The following is a 16,675-nucleotide window of genomic DNA, read 5'->3' as shown; positions in this document are numbered from 1 at the left end:
CAATTATGCTGAGTGCTCTGTGACTCAGTTCACATAAAATTTGAGAAAGTGCCAAGTAACGTATAGTAGTGTCAGAAAACTGGTGCGGGAGGAGTTGAAGGAGGGATTACAGAAGGGTGTAAAGAAACTTTGGAAGATGTACATATATTCATTATCTTGATTGTAGTGATTGTCTAAACGGTGTCAAAATTTACCAAATTCTATGCTTTAAGTGTGCAGTTTGTTCATTATACCTTAATAAAGCCATCTAAAGAAAAAAAAAAAAAGTCTGTGAGGCACCATCTGTGTTGATATGGAACTATGTCCATGACAAGCAAAAACAGAAGTTCCAGAACATTACGTATAGTTTGATTTCAGATTTTAAAAGAACTAATGTGTAAGAAAAAGTAATAAAATCCTTACCCTATGAAGGTACACTTTTTGTGTGTGTATATATTGATGGTCTGGTAGTTTACACAATGAACTGTTGCGGTAGTTAGCCCCAGGGAAAGAGATGGGACACAGGACAGAGAGGTAATATATACATATTTAACACTGACCTGTTACCACTTTTGATATTTTAAGTTTCATCTATTTGCATATTAATAAATCGTGACCTTCCCCCGGGGAGGCTCATTTCTAGGAACTGGAACTCTAAGTTCACTCTCCTTTGGCCCTCAGTTTGACAGCGCAGGGGGGCACAGAGGTGTAGCTGAAGACCACCAGGCAGAAGCCCTCCCACTCACGTCCGGAGGAGGCGCCCCCGGGGCCTCGGAGCAGATGTGCGTCCGCGCACGTGGACCTCCCGAGGAAGGGGGAGCCGGACGCATGCGAGGCGGGGCCGGGGCGGGGCCGAGGCAAGGCCGGCCCAAGGGACTACGGCCACTGCCGCCGGGGTCTCGGTCTGCGACCCCGCGCCTCCAGCACCCTAACAGCCACTGGAGCCCCGGCGGGGTGGGCGGTCTTTCCCGAACAGCCCTGTCCGTGGACGCATACAGGCGGACGCGCACAGGCGCCCGCGGAAGTCCCGCGGTTACAGGATTGAAGGTAGCAGTTCCTTGTGGGGGTCGCAGTGGTTTTAGAGGGGTGCATCTCCGCAGACTTTGAGGGGGTCGGGGGTCGGAGCCCGGGTCCTGCCTGGCTCAGGCTGGTGGCGATGTGGGGATGGGGAGGCGCCGTCGGTCCCCGCGCCCGCTCCGGGCACGAGGAGGCGTGACCTGGCCTCCTCGCGGGGCCGCTGCGGACCCGAGCGCAGCCCTAGGATGGGGGTGGTGGGAGCCCGGTGGCGCGGCCCCACTCCAGACCGCGGGCCGGGCAGCCTGGCAAAGCCGGCATTTGATTTGTCCGGGGTGGGGGTGTAGTCTAGCCGGTTTTATGGCTGCGCGTGGTTCGCTTCTCACCGTGTGCGTTTTTCCAACAGGGGCCTCTGCGGGACCCACCTTCCTGAATTCGGTCATTTTTTTCCGTCTTTGGAGGGTAAGCTTTGAGGGGATTGTCTGCATCGTAACGCGGCCCTCGAACGCTCCCTCGCGGATATTTTGAATAAGGGTAGTTGGGGATAGTGAGCGGTGGTCACTGATAGACGGGGTCGCTTTTGCAGAACATCTGGAAGGGTTTTTAGGTAACAGGAGGGTAGCGGGGCGTTTATGTCTGCCACAAAGAAATAGCCAGAGAGAGGCAGACACCAGCCTTTCCCGTGGCTTGGGAGAGTCTGCACTCAAAGGTGGACTAGTTTTGCCTTGGCACCTGCGCAGACATTCTTCCAAAAATGTGAAGTTGAATGAATTGATTATATTCTCAGAAAAATGTTGCAGAATGCTTTCTTGAATCCCTTGTATTAATGTTAGATCCCTTAATGTGACCAACCCTAGGATTGGGACCCTCCTCCCCAGTTCCAAGGGTTTCCCTGTAGAGGGCCTGGCTTGGTGTCCTCACTGCCTTTTCTTTTTCAGAGTCTGGCCTGTGAGGTTGGGAGTGGGAGAGGGTGGGGAGTGGGGAATGGAGAGGGAAAAGCAGCCTAACAGCTTCCCCTCCCCAGTTCAGGGATTCTCACAGATTGCCTGCTTCAGATTCTCTGTAATAGAGGATTACAGGTGCTTTAAGTCTACGTATATTTTGAAAACTTCAGTTTTCCTATGAGTCACTAAAAGGAAAGACGCCTATTTTAAAATTTAAATTTTTCTTTTTACTTTTTTAAATGAGTATACTTAAGACCACAGAGAGACTTTGGAGACAGTATAGAAAATTGCTAAATCAGTGGTGAAATATGAGAACGCCCAAATTCTGGAAATCAGTGCTTTAGAAAAGATTTACTTGATATAACACTTATTCTGTTTGTCTTGTTGAATCCTTGATGATATTGTAATTTGACTTTTGTATTCTTAAAAAAATGCAGTTTTTAGATTTAAATTGGCAACTAAGGTGACATCGGCTGCAAAGAATGTAAATGTTTATTTTACAGTATCTCTAAAAAAAATGTTTTTCTCTGTCCTTGAGTGATATTTATTGGGAGAAAGTGTTGGCCCTTAACATAATTGGCTCTATTATTAGAAAGTTGTGTGTTTGAAAGCTGTATTTTGAAGCAGATCTTCAGTTCTCCTGCCCAGGCCACACTTTCTGATTTTGGTAACCGCAGTAAGGTTTTTAGTTTAGAAAGCAACTTAAATAAAGGACATTTGGTAATTATTTCTGTTCATTTTCATCTTGGTGCTTCCAACAAATTTGTCTAGCCTTTTAGGTCGTTTTGAATCTTTATTCTCTTATCTGTAATATTTACACAACATTTCTAGCGCTGTGATGATTGAATACTTGGAACTTTTCAAAGTACTTCCTTTGTCTTCATTTAACCAATCTGGAAGAATCTGGCGATGCTGCAGAAGGTGGTTGTTTCCACCGCAGGCACCAGGTGGGCTTTGGGTGTTCTGTCTTTCATTTACTCTGTCTTTGAAAATGTTATTCTAAAGAAAACTTTTGGAGGCTTCTTAGATACTCAGAAGATCCAATTCACATGGTCACCTGTTCCACCAAATTAGTAAACATAATAAAAAGGAAAATCGGGTTAGGATGGTTAGCGAAGTCACTGAGTGGACTTTGAGTCATTGTTACATTCTTTCCCAAATGCTAATAAACCTTTTTCAGGCTCTAGAATATTGCAATTGTAAGTTTGTCTCCTCACTTGATGGGGTCTCATATTCTGGTTTTAAGTTCTCCTGTTGCTCAGAATTCTGATAGTGACTCAGAAAGAGCAATCAAGTTTCTTCAGTACCCAGGGAAGTAGTTCATCTGGTCCTGAAAACTCCAGGGAATTGATCTGAGACAGGTGCTTGCTCGCCATCTTCTTAGGCTTCTAGTGATTTACTGTTTATGTACCATTAGTATATTACTGCTGTATTCTCCAGCATACAGGAGGGCCTGCAAACACAGAGCTGTCTCGATTACCCAGTAGAAAAGTTTCTGCGGTAAGTAAACTTATGCGTGACATCTGATGAAGGAAACACAAGTCACGTGACTTGTTCCTTCTCTTATTTGTGATGTTCTTTTGAAAATGGCGCCAGTAGCTCCTTTTCTGCCTACTTCTGGAGTGGAATATAAAGCGGGAGAACCAACCTTGACATTACCTTGTAAATACAGATAGTGGAGGAAGAAATTAAACTGTGGATGTTGGAGCTCAAATTCTTTCTCCCTATTTGTTCACCAGAGCTCTGTTAGGAGTAAGATTCAGAGAGAAATTGAGACCTGACAGGTAGCACACAGCAGTCAATATTTTAGTGTGTTAATGGGTTGTTTCCTCCACCTCCCCTGTACCATTGAATTTGACTTATGAAGGTAGTAGAGTGCTTTATTTATTTACTTTGACTTTACAACATTTATTCATGATGCCAAGGCAGTGAGTATTATCCTGGTATAGACCCATTACTGTTTTCTTCCATGTCCATAGACTGCTCACAACTCTGGCAAGTTAACTTTGCCTGAAATTGGTCAGACCTCAAAGACAGTATGAATGAATGGATTGAGTATGAATGAATCAATTACATCTGTCAACATAAGTGAAAAACGTAAAAAAAAATCTACAGTTATTAGATAAGTCAAACTATATTCAATTAAATTTTTCTGTCTTCTTATTTAATTATTGCAACTGTAGTGGCATGTGCTCTTAAAATCTGGAACTGAAAGATTTACACAGCCTACAAATAAATGTAAGCTTGGACTACTTAGACACTTCGTAAAATCTCTCCATACGTGTTCATTAAAATAGAAATATTCAGAGCCCTTTGTTTGATCCACGGCTTTCTTAGTAGATCTTCTAGCCTGATTCCTGGCAAAGGTTACCATATTGCCGCTCACCTAGCCAGTTGTTTGGATGGACCAGTTTCCTCCCAAGTAGAAAACAGTTGTTTGGGAATCAACAATTTCGTAACAAAATCCTTCAACATAATGCCATGATAGGCAAATGTCCTAAGCATAAAAGTCACTGGATTTTTACTTATACATTCTGATGAATGTGTTTTTGTGGTATTTTGCCAAGCTAGGAAGTGAGATCAAATGGATGTTGGTGAGTACCCCATGGCAACAGTTTGTTTGCTCAGAGTGAACTATAACTTGGAAGCCTTCTTTAGGTAAGAAAGTTGGCAGTTTGAAAAAGCAACCGTCAGTTTTTTTAAACGATCCTGTATGTTTAGGTTGGAGTTTTTTATATAAAGGTTTTCAAGCTAATAAAGATGAATTTGCCTTGCATTCTAAGATATATTTAACTGATGTTCGTCGATACTGACTTAAATATAAAACATTTGACTTTTAGACGAGCCTTAGACTCTGAAAATGAATGTTCACAAAGAAAAAGATAATTAAAATATTATTTTAATAGGATGACTGGTATTCATTGAATGTCTGTCGTTTATGGTGATTCTGTCCGTGAACTGGCAATTTAATATTTTGCTGAATAAAGGAAACAATCTGTCCAGGTTACCTAGAGTCACTTTAATGTATAGCACAGTCCTTTTGTTTACAACTCTAAGGCAGTTTGCTAACCTGACCTTTCATTGAAATCTTATTTTCCTTTCGGCTGTGCTGCTTTTCCAGTAAGGGGTTATATTAGGGATAACTCTTTTTGCGATCACTTAGTGAAATTTTAACAATCCATTCTATAAGTTTACCAAATGAAACACATACAAGCAAAATGCCCATTAATGTGCTTCATATCAGATTTTAGGATCCATTGTTCATTCTTTTACCTTACCGGGGCCAATGTATTTCATTTTAGCAAATTAAAATTAAAGAGTAGGGCAGCCTTTTCAAAATAAGCATATTTTGCCAAAATAAGCATGTTTTAAATATGCTTTGAATTATTGGTGTCAGCAGTTTGATATATTCTATATTATTGGGCCAATTCTCAGTTATGTGTATAACTAGTTGAGTCGTATTTAATTTGTGTGGTAGCTCTTTGCCTCATGCTTGAGATACAACTTTGCACCTATTTTAGTTTTCCAAACCCTAAAGATGTCCTTTCATTTTGTTCAGCAACTATAATTATGGGTCAGCCCTGCTTTGGGATCCAGCTCTCTATTATGGCTAAGAAGTATTTCACATCAGGCAGAGATATATATATTTCTAACATTCAAGGATGAAAAGAGAGTTAAGTAGTCAAGCAAAGTTAAATAAAGTTGAGAGCCATTCCTACCATTATTCTGCCTCTCAAATAATTATATATATAAAGCACTTTGCATTCTTATGTAGACTATATGTACACAGTAACCCTATATACTTGGGTATATCTGGACTTGAAATTTGTTGTAACTTAGGTGTGTCTCAAGCTGGCTCCTCCCTGGACAGTCATCCTGCCTTTTTGTTGGGGAAGAATGCTCATCCCTTTGCTGTTTTACATTTGCTACTGAGGGTCAGGTGTGTTGCTACGCCCAGTTTCTCTAGAGCTGCTGTGTCCTGGGTGTCACCTGGAAATTGTGCTTCAAATTAAGTAACAAAATTAGTTTAGAAAAATTCACTGGACAATTTAGTACAACAAGAATGACTGTAACATTTCTTAAGCCTTTACTGTGTTCTGGTACTTGTGGACTTTAATCCTCCCGACTGCCTTATGAAATTAGGTACTGCTGTTTTCCATGCTTTTCAGATGAGGAACCTGAGGCTTAAATTTATGCAGACAAGATCACATGGTTAGTAAATGGCTGAGCTGGGGCTTTTCCAGGCCTCTGCTTTTGATAATGTTTTACTCTCTTTCAGGACCTCAGGAGTTGTTAGCAGAATTGCATGGTGATGCTTTCTTCTCTGTAGGAGATAGTAAGAATACAGTAATTGACCAGGAATAAACCTGTGAGACACACCGCTTCTGTGGACATTCCCTCCTGGAAGCCTCCCCAACCATTCCCTCCCATACACGAACTCAGTCACATGTCATTGCTTTATTCTTCCAGTGTGACTTGTCCCAATGTCAGGGAAGGCATTTATCATGGTCTTTCACCATTTGACCGTAGCTCTTGGAGAGCAGGCTCCCTCTTACCTCTGTATCCGTAGCCCGTGGGAGTACCTATCAGTGCATGATAGTGGAAGATTACTATTAAAATCTGCTGAACTGTTTTTCATTTTCTAATGTTACTTTGTGCAGTTGGGGTACAGGTGTCTGATGGAAATGTGGAAAATATGATCACAAAATCTTTTAATGTTTACAGAATGAAGAGGAACAATTTATCTCTTGTGAATAAAATCGTCTGGTCTTCACCAGCAGTGAAACAACCAAAAGTTGGCTTCTTCTCTTCTCTCAATCACACCCACATGCACACTGTCCTTCTAGACTGGGGGAGTTTGCCTCACTATGTAGTATTACGCATTTTTCAGTATCTTCCTTTAATAGATCGGGCCCGGGCGTCTTCGGTATGTAAGAAATGGAATGAAGTTTTTCATATTCCTGACCTTTGGAGAAAGTTTGAATTTGAACTGAACCAGTCAGCGACTTCCTATTTTAAGTCCACACATCCTGATCTCATTCAGCAGATCATTAAAAAGCATGCTACCCATCTCCAGTATGTTAGCTTTAAGGTAAGAAAAATAAGCATTAAATAGAAACAGCTTAGGTTTTGTTAGTGTCATTTTCATGTATCTAGATCCTTATGCTGAGGCAGTCGGTGAATTTTGCAGAATTTTTACTCCAACCTATGTCCTGTTTTTCTGTAATCGTTTGCACAGATTGAAGTGAGGAACTTGAGCTGTGACTTAAAAGTCAGTTTCCTTCATCTGGATGGTACTACTAAAATTCAGGTCATTGTAAGGGATTGGGAAGTATGGAGCACTTAGAAAGTTATGCTGTCATCAGCTCTATTCCTCACTTTTTGTCTGAGACCTTTTGTGGAAAGAAGAAATACTAATTTGTTATATAGTTTGATGGAATAAATACAGTTTTGCATTGGGATTCTTTTACATAGTTAAATTGCCAGTAAGTTTCTGATAACTCACCTTTGGGAAATGAAGATTTAAAATTGTTTTTATAGGTGGATAGTAGTACTGAATCAGCGGAAGCTGCCTGCGATATACTTTCTCAGCTGGTAAATTGTTCTATCCAGACCTTGGGCTTGATTTCAACGGCCAAGCCAAGTTTTATGAATGTGTCAAAGGTAAAGATGCCGGGCTTTTTTGTGAGAGACACACAAATTCTCAAAGATTTCAATCTAGGCAAAAAGAATTATTTTCCATAAAATAGGCCACATCCTCCTTATCTTCAAAGAATTACTTAAAGCAGTTTCCTATTGATTAGCACTTACCTCCTGAAATAGCTTATGTATGGCTTCATCCTTTCGACATATTTTGTAATTCTAATTATTGTTTCTACAGTAGCTGTCATTAATATAAAATTTAGATGTTATACTTGGAATTTTCAAGTGCCAGTTAGTTTCTTTGAATATAGAGCATGTATGACCAGTAGTGGATGTTTTTCTTGTAATTCTGTAGCCTCTCCATTGGAGGTTAGAACAACATAATACTAAATGAACTATACCAGTTAGGATGACGTCAGATTCTGTGTAATAGAAACTCCAAAACAATAGTAGCTTAAACAACATGGCTGGAGTTTCTTTCTTTTACATTAAAGGAATCCATGCATGAGCAGAGCCTGTATGAAGTTGTTAGGATTCCAAGCTCCTTTGAGGCATCTCGTGTTCTTGTAGGTGTTTCAGATGGCTTTCTGAGCTCCAGCCATCACGGCCAGAGGCTGGAGGAAAGGGGGAAAGAAGGGTATGCCCACTGTTTTTCAAGAACCCCAGCCATGAGTACTGTGTAATGCTTTTGTTGATGTCTCACTGACGAGCACTTAACTGTGTGGCCACACTAGGTTTCTGGGTGACAAGGAACCATTTTTTAGCTGACTGGTAACATGCTCAGCTCAAAATTGTGACCTGATTAGCAAAGAAAGAAAGGATGAATGGGTGTTAGGAAGCCACCAGCTGTCTCTGACACTCAGAGAGATGCACGACTTTGCCAGAAGCATAAACTAATAACTGTCTTCATTCAGGCTTCAGCTTGGGTCCTATCTCCTCAGGCAGGCCTTCCTTGACCACTTTGCTAAAGCAGTACCCCTTCTTCCAGTTACATTCTGATGTGTTACAGTATTTTCTTTATGTCATTCTTTAACACGTTTATTCTCATCCCCTACAACAAAGTGTACGCTCTTTGAAGGCAGGGACTCTGTTTTGTTTATTTACCATTACAAGCCAAGAGTTAGAGTAATGCCTGATACATGATAAACATTAATTCTGGTTGTCAGTAAAACTGTCTGATGGAAACCTTCCTGCAGTAAGGTTATCCTCTTCCTGTGGAAGATGATAGGGGAATAGTAGCATCTTCTCGCTCATAAACTGGGTCATGGCTCTCAAGCATTTCCACCAGCCTGTTTGTCTTTTTGAGAGATAGGGAAAATGGGTCATTTGGGGATTAGTGTAATATAAGTAATCAGATGGAAACTTACTACTTCTCAATAGTTATTTCCTTGTGTATGAGTGATGGAGTCAGCTTAGCCTGAAATTCTTAGATTCTCAGCTATGTCAGATGCCACACATCAGCTTCAGTTCTAGGGAGCTGGTGCAGTCGCCGGGGTTAGGCAGCCATGATGAGCACACGTCCTTGCAGGCTCTGCCTCTACAGTCAAATGACTGAGTAGCTTCTGGCAAAGTCGAGCATCTTTCTGAGTTTCAGTTTTTTCACCTGTGAACTGAGGAAAGGATAGGGTAAAAATAGAGTATTTTGCTGGGCGTAAAGAGTGCTAAAGGAATTATGTGGACACCATGATGTGGTAGGTCCTGTAATGCTGAAATACATCCTGCAGGGCTAAGAGTCCAGTGAGAATTGATTAAAGGGAAAATAAGCCTTGTATTTCTTAAGGAAAAAGTAATGTATTTCTCTCATGATTTTTAGCACAATAAAATTTAGCAAAGAGATCTAGCCATCCACCATTTAAAAATTTATATTAATCAATATATAATTAGTATAAATCAGTATGGTTTCTAATAAATGAATGAGAATTATAACCAATTGGTCATTGTCATAGGAGTATTAGTATCTTTGGCAGAATCCACATTGACTTTGAAAAGAGAAAAAATGATCATGCCTGTATTTGGTTTTCAGATTTTCTATCTGTGTCAAAAAATACTGGATCTGAACCTTGTGAAATTTTTTCCATTTTGGAGTCAAACTATAAATAGGCTTTTGTTTGTCAATTTTTATAATTTTTTAAAAGATTTTACTTATTCATTTGACAGACAGAGATCCCAAGTAGGCAGAGAGGCAGCCAGAGAGAGAGGAAGGAAAGCAGGCTCCCTGCTGAGCAGAGAGCCCAACACGGGGTTTGATCCCAGGACCCTGAGATCATGACCCGATCTGAAGGCAGAGGCTTTAACCCACTGAGCCGCCCAGGCACCCGTTTGTCAATTTTTAAAACATAGTTTTAAAAATGTACCTTTATTGGGATGCCTAGGTGGCTCAGTTGGTTAAACATCTGCCTTCATCTTGGGTCATGATCTCAGGGTCCTGGAATTGAGCCCCTCATTGGGCTCCCTGCGCAGTGGAGAGTCTGCTTCTCCGTATCCCCTGCTCCTTCCTTCCTCTTGTTCATGCTCTCCCTCCTCTCTCTTGAATAAATTAAAAGTCTTAAAAATGTTAAAAATTAAAAATTTTAAAATGTTTTTTAAAATCTTAAAACATTTATTTAGATGACTTTCTAGCAAAATGCGTATCACTGAAGAATAAGATCATTTGTTTATTCATTGAGAAATATTTACTGATCTCCTGCAGTGTGCCAGATATTATTTTAGGTGCTGGAAATATAGGAGAGACTAAAACATGAAAGTTATCTTTATTCTATGGCAGGGGTGGAAAAGGTTCAGACAGTAAGTATTATGGGCTTCACAGGCTGTGATTCTGGAGCTCCTCCCCAACAGCATCGTAGTGTGAAAGCAGACATAGTACATAGATGGAGGAGTGTGGTTGTGTTCCAGTCAAACATAAATTGTGGGCACTGGATGTTTCTTGTAATTTTCACATGTTATAAAATATTCTGGACAAAACTTCTTTCAACTATTTATAAATATAATAGCTATTCTGAACTCAAGATCAATACGGTAACAGACTAGGCTGGATTTGGCTGGCAGGTCACAATTGTCGACCCCTGTTCTAGGAAATAAATGCAGTTATATCCTTTTAATACTGAAAATCAAATCCTTAGGATTGAAGTAATTGGAAGGTATGTGTATGAGATCTTTGAGATGGATTTTTGACTAATGGTGTCATTAAAATGCTAATTTGTTGATTGTTTTTACTATGTTATTGTTAGTATCTGTTGATATAGTTTCAATGAACTATTTGATTGAATCTGTAGATTTTAAATAATGTTTTCCTAATTCTTTTCTTATTGCTGTGCAAGTCTCATTTTGTGTCAGCACTTACAGTTGTCTTTGTCAACTCAAAATCATTATCGTCGATCAAAATTGAAGGCACACCAGTGGATGATCCTTCATTGAAAATTCTTGTGGCCAATAATAGTGATACCCTAAGACTCCTAAAAATGAGTAGCTGTCCGCATGTTTCCTCTGATGGTAAGTTATATCTTTTGTAAGCAAGCATGATGTTTTTGTTATACTATTAGTATAATATATATCATATGTAATCCATATAATATATACTTTTGTATTCTTATATACTATATAATATATAGTAGAATAGTATATATAATATATACTATATGTATGTATAATATACTATATGTATTATACGTATATACTATATGTATGTATATTCTACTGTACTCTTTATGTTATATTATGTGTAACAATGCAATTTCACATAGAATACTACAAGCTTATGAAACATAATTGAAAAAAGTAATCTTTTTTCGAAAGAAGTCTTAATCTGTAAGGTAGACATAGTTTAAATTGCTTTTTTTAATAAATATTTTTAAGGATTTTATTTATTTTTTAATTTATTATTTGTCAGAGGGAGGTGGGGAGAGAGGGCACAAGCAGGGGGAGCAGCAGGCGGAGGGTGAAATAGGCTCCCCACCGAGCAAGGAGCCCAGTGTGGGACTCGATCTCAGGACTCTGGGATCATGACCTGAGCCAAAGGCAGACGCCTAACTGACTGAGCCACACAGGTTTCCCAGTTTAAATTGCTTCTAAAGATATTTTAGTCATATGTATATTTTATTATACATATGTTTTTTACTTTTATATGTAATTATATACATATCTTGACATCCATCTCCTCAGAAGTCATTTGATGTCTATTTTATTATATTTTATTTTGAATTATCTTTTTTTAAAAAGATTTATTTATTTCAGAGAGAGAGAGAGCCAGAGGGAGAAAGCTAGTGAGTGTGGGGTGGGGAGGGGGAGAAAGAGAGGAAGAGAGAATCCTCAAGCAGACTCCCTGCTGAGTGCAGAGCCCAACATGGGACTCAATCCCAGGACCCTGAGATCATGACATGAGCTGAAATCTATGAAATCTAGACTGGGTCGCTTGACTGACCAAGCCACCCAGGCAGCCTGTTTGATATCTATTTTAGTAAATAATGAATAACTGATGTCAAATTTAAGTTTATAAGCTATCATATTGCTATCAGTGTGATTCTTTGTTCTTAAGAATTTTTCCCCATTTCCCACAGGAATCCTTTGTGTAGCTGATCTCTGTCAAGGCCTTAGAGAACTGGCATTGAATTATTACATTCTAAGTGATGAACTTCTCCTAGCACTTTCAAGTGAAACTCATGTTAACCTAGAACATCTTCGAATTGATGTTGTGAGTGAAAATCCTGGGCAAATTGAATTTCATTCTATTAAAAAACAAAGTTGGGATGCACTTATCAAACACTCCCCTGGAGTGAATGTTGTTATGTATTTCTTTTTATATGAAGAAGAATTTGAGGCATTCTTCAAAGAAGAAACTCCTGTTACTCACCTTTATTTTGGTCGCTCAGTAAGTAAAGCGATTCTAGGACGGATAGGTCTTAACTGTCCACGACTAATTGAGTTAGTGGTATGTGCTAATGGTCTTCAGACTCTTGATACTGAACTTATTTGTATTGCTGAACACTGTAAAAACTTAATAGCCTTGGGCCTCAGTGAATGTGAAGTTAGCTGCAGTGCGTTCATTGAATTTGTAAGACTGTGTGGGAAAAGACTAACCCAGCTCTCTGTAATGGAAGACGTTTTGATCCCTGATGACGAGTATAGCCTAGATAAAGTTCACACTGAGGTCTCCAAACATTTGGGAAGAATGTGGTTCCCTGATGTCCTGCCTGTCTGGTGATTGGCTTCCAAAGATTCTTAATTTTTTAAAAATTATTAAAATTAGCTTCTTTCTATGCAAATATAAATTTTAACATATATTGCTGAACTATTTTAGGTAAAATATCTTATCATTTGCAAACTGTCTTAATGGATTGGAATAGAAACATTTGAAAAAAGTATGAGAAATGGACAACGCCAGAAATTTCCATAAATAGGACATAGATCCTATATTGTGTGTTAGGTAGTTGATAGGCTAAAAACTGCATATTGTTTGTACTTGAGTTCCTTAGCCTTTGCTGAAGGTACATTTTAGCTTGCTCAATAAATTTATAATATTGAGCTTTGGATCCCTAAACTATGACATTTGTAACTTTATACTGCTTTAATTGCTTCTCTTTCATCTTGGTATGAGTATGTTTTACAAGATATATAGGATTAAATCCAAGAGTAAAATAAAAGTATAGACACAGAAGCTGACTTAATTGTACTTAATTTTTAGCACTACATAAGATCATATTATAACTCAATAAACAATTTCTAATTTCTAACACATTGAATTCTACTTTATTTAACTCAGGAGAAGATGGGCATTAGATCAGAATTAACACTGATCAATTTGTAAAGATACTGTGATTATTAGTTGATTAAATATAGTTATCAGCCTTTTGTCTAAGCTCAAGTGAAAAAAGTACATTCTGCAGAGTGTCTTTGGGAGGGAATCTGCATGTACTGATGGCCTACTACTCTGTCTGGAACTGTGCTAGAGATCCTTTGCAGGAGTGATCTTATAATGTAATTAGTAGCACAGCTAAAACTCTTTAGTAGTTATAGATTGCTTTTAGGGTGAAGATATATCCTTAAAATGACCTACAGTACCCTACATGGTCTGGCATCTCCCTGATTCTTTGCCCTCATTTGCTCTCAGAGCTTCCCCTTGCCCTTCTGCTCCATTCTCTTGCAGGTCCAAAAGACAGCAATGCACCCTCTAGTCAGGGCGCCTGAGGATATAGTCTCTTTCTACCTCCATCACTCTGTTTGCTTCCTCGGGTCTTTCCTTTAGAAGTCATTTCCTTAGGGAAGCCTCTGACTCTCAGCACTCTGTGACTTTCATTTGCAGCACTTACTACTATTATAATTTGCCATTTACTTGTATGATTAGATTAATATCTGCTAATTCCACTGCCCTATGAGCTTTATCAGTGCAAGATCACTGTCAGGTTTGGTTCACTGTTGTATCCCCAGTATCTAGCTTAATATTTAGCAAATAGTAGATACTCAGTAAGTTTTACTTAGATACTTTCATTTCCAGAGTTCCCTTATGTCTTCCCCCAGTATCTTTATTTACTTTCTAAGAAAGCAATTAAACTTAAAAAGTTTATTATTTTCCAGTTTTAAATTTTTTTAAAAGATTTTATTTATTTATTTGACAGAGATCACAAGTAGGCAGAGAGAGAGAGAGGAGGAAGCAGGTTCCTCGCTGAGCAGAGAGCCCGATGTGGGGCTCTATCCCAGGACCCTGGCACCATGACCTGAGCCAAAAGCAGAGGCTTTAACCTACTGGGCCACCCAGACACCCCTTAAATGTTTTTTAATTGGGAAAAAATTTTAAGTCTTCTCACCTGTTAAAGAAATTAGAATTAGGATACCTTGTGATTTGTAAGTGGTAACTTTAAAAAAAGAGCATATTTTCTGTCTTTTTTTTTTTTTTAAGAGAGTTACTTGTGCAAGCATTCTCTGCAGTGTGCCACATCCTTTCTCACTTTGAGCTCTGTAAAAATGGGCATCTTTCCTTCTTCAATTTTGTGTTTGGGACTCTCAGACCGCTGTGTAGCACATTAGTAAATGTGAGTGGGGCTGAAATACTGGTTAAAAATATCAGATTCTCAAAGACAGTTGTTACTATTGCAGATCATGTGATTTATACCTTAGGATTTCACGAGAGTACAGAAGCAGCACATTGTAGGGCACTCAAGGTCTGGTTAGGCTAACAGGACACACATGGAGGAAATGGCATAACTGAGAGGAGGGTCAGGCTCTTTGGAGGTCAGAGCAGTGGTGGAAATACTGAAGAGGTGAACTCTGGTCTCACGGGATAAGGTGATGTGTAGTGGAGAGGTGGGGTGGGAGTATACCTATCTGAATAGTAGGTGATAGGATGCCTGTGTTGGTTTCACTAAAGAGCAAAACAGAGAGGGACAGATGAAAGGTGATCAAGGTGGAGTTTCTCCCTATTGCCTGCTAGCACAGAACGATAATGAGTACCTATCGCCTCTCGTACATTGAGTGAGATGTTGCCACTCTAAATGGTGGCCTTTAGTAGTGGTCTTTAGTGGTGGTTTTTAGTAGTCGGACTTAGTGAACTAAGCACTATAAGAACTCTTAAAGGCAAACGCAGTAGAATTGATCAGCTCATTTTCATAACCCTGGTTGGTCTAACTGCATTTATAAATTCAACAGCAAACATTTTTAGGATAGCCAAAATCAAGACAAGAAAATAGTATTTTTAATGCTTTATCTAATGAAAATGTCTCCATTTACTTTGGAAGTCTATAAAAAGTACTGTTTACTTAAGATTAGAGGATTCTAGATTAAAATGGCCACTTATCTTGTTCTTCCATTAAATTACTTTTCTGCAGAAAACTCAAAACATTTTACAAGTAAAAACTAATTTTGTTTGCATTATTATCTTAACAGCCATCAAGCCTAGTATGTGTCACAGTTTTTAAAGTATATTTTACAGTCATTTTCACTAAGGAAAAATATGTTATTCAGTACTATTCTGTCATTTGAACCTTAACAATACTTTAAACTGAACGTTTTGACACTCAAATCTAAAAAGGAAAGGAAATTTTAAACAAAACAAAACAGCCCTCTGATGAAATGCACCAGAGGGCGCTGTATGCTGGTTCTTTCTAAGAGCAGTCCTTTAGTCTAAAGTTTGCATTTCCATTTAACAGCTACAAGATTGCTTTATGGAATGCTAGACAGAAGGCATCCGTCTTGCCCTACCTTGGGGAGGCTCTCCGTTCCAGTCAACAGGTCTGGTTTTTAAAACAATCACTAAATAAGGTTGATTATTTGTTGTTCAGACGTCTTAGAGCTCCTTTAAAAATTGTTTTCGAAGTCTCTGTGCTAATTTCTATTCTGTGTTCTGAATGAGAACACAGCCTAGTCTTTTAAAAGCAACTTTAATTTCAGAAAACAACCTGAAGTGATTTGGCACTAAGGAGATTAATAAGGTAGATGATCAAACCGAACAGTGTTGGTTATAGTTTTTTTAAAAAAAACAGAAATTAAAATTCTTAATTTGTTAGCCTTACATGAGATGTTATGATCCAGTAGAGAATACTATGTAATTGCATATGGGAACGTCCCAGTAGAGGCTCTGAATCAAGAGTCATCATGAACTCTTCTTCCTGACCACTCACCAGCAAATCCTGTTACTACTATAACATATTATAATAAATACTTACCTCCTAGCTGTAAAATGACAACATTGACATGACAGTAACTTAAATGTTTCTTTGTGGCTTCTCTTACTTAGTCCTGTGGTAACAAGTGTCCATTATTTGCTTGATTTCCTTTAAATTTACTCTTATCGCATATATGTGTTCCTAAAAATTACATTTTGGTTTTAATTGTTTTGACTTTATAAAAAAAAGAGTATCCTACTATATATAATCTTTAGGACTTTTTTTTAACTCAAAATTATATTGCTATGATTCATCCATTTTGTTATGTTTAGCCGAGGCTCATTTACTGTGACCACTGTATACTATTCCATTCTGTAACTAATTCATAGCTCACTTGTTCATATCAACTATAGTAAACATTTGAGTTGTTCCAGGGTTTGCCATGACAAATAGTGATATGAACGTTCTCATACATATATCGTAGCATACAAATGCAGCTAATTC

The 16,675-nt window shown here is 38.7% G+C and overlaps 1 protein-coding gene across 5 annotated transcripts; it reads left to right on the top strand.

The window, feature by feature from the left end:
- Window positions 1-867: 867 nt before the first annotated feature.
- LOC111141106 (F-box and leucine rich repeat protein 21) lies at window positions 868-13,319 on the top strand. 5 transcript variants are annotated; one of them, XM_022493440.1, is made up of 7 exons: window positions 868-1,026; window positions 1,400-1,455; window positions 2,769-2,884; window positions 6,663-7,029; window positions 7,479-7,601; window positions 10,898-11,069; window positions 12,134-13,319. In XM_022493440.1, the coding sequence occupies exons 3-7, from the start codon at window positions 2,847-2,849 to the stop codon at window positions 12,775-12,777; spliced, it is 1,344 nt and encodes a 447-aa protein (XP_022349148.1). In that variant the 5' UTR covers window positions 868-1,026; window positions 1,400-1,455; window positions 2,769-2,846; the 3' UTR covers window positions 12,778-13,319. The 5 variants fall into 5 exon arrangements, with proteins under 5 accessions (XP_022349148.1, XP_022349150.1, XP_022349147.1 ...); XM_022493442.1 differs by lacking the exon at window positions 2,769-2,884; XM_022493439.1 differs by having other exon boundaries at window positions 1,400-2,884.
- The last annotated feature ends 3,356 nt before the right edge of the window (window positions 13,320-16,675 follow it).

Source organism: Enhydra lutris, unplaced genomic scaffold (assembly GCF_002288905.1).
Source record: "Enhydra lutris kenyoni isolate GAN:26980312 unplaced genomic scaffold, ASM228890v2 scaffoldscaffold5, whole genome shotgun sequence".
Classification (NCBI taxonomy): Eukaryota; Metazoa; Chordata; class Mammalia; order Carnivora; family Mustelidae; genus Enhydra; species Enhydra lutris.
Note: the sequence above shows the minus strand (reverse complement) of the source record. Positions and strands in the feature narration are given on the sequence as shown.

Coding starts and splice junctions, on each gene's coding strand:
- LOC111141106 (XM_022493438.1), top strand. CDS start 6,583: ATGTTACTTTGTGCAGTTGGGGTACAGGTGTCTGATGGAAATGTGGAA. Junction 7,602..10,897: donor GTTTTATGAATGTGTCAAAG/GTAAAGATGCCG, acceptor TTGCTGTGCAAG/TCTCATTTTGTGTCAGCACT. Junction 11,070..12,133: donor TCCGCATGTTTCCTCTGATG/GTAAGTTATATC, acceptor CATTTCCCACAG/GAATCCTTTGTGTAGCTGAT.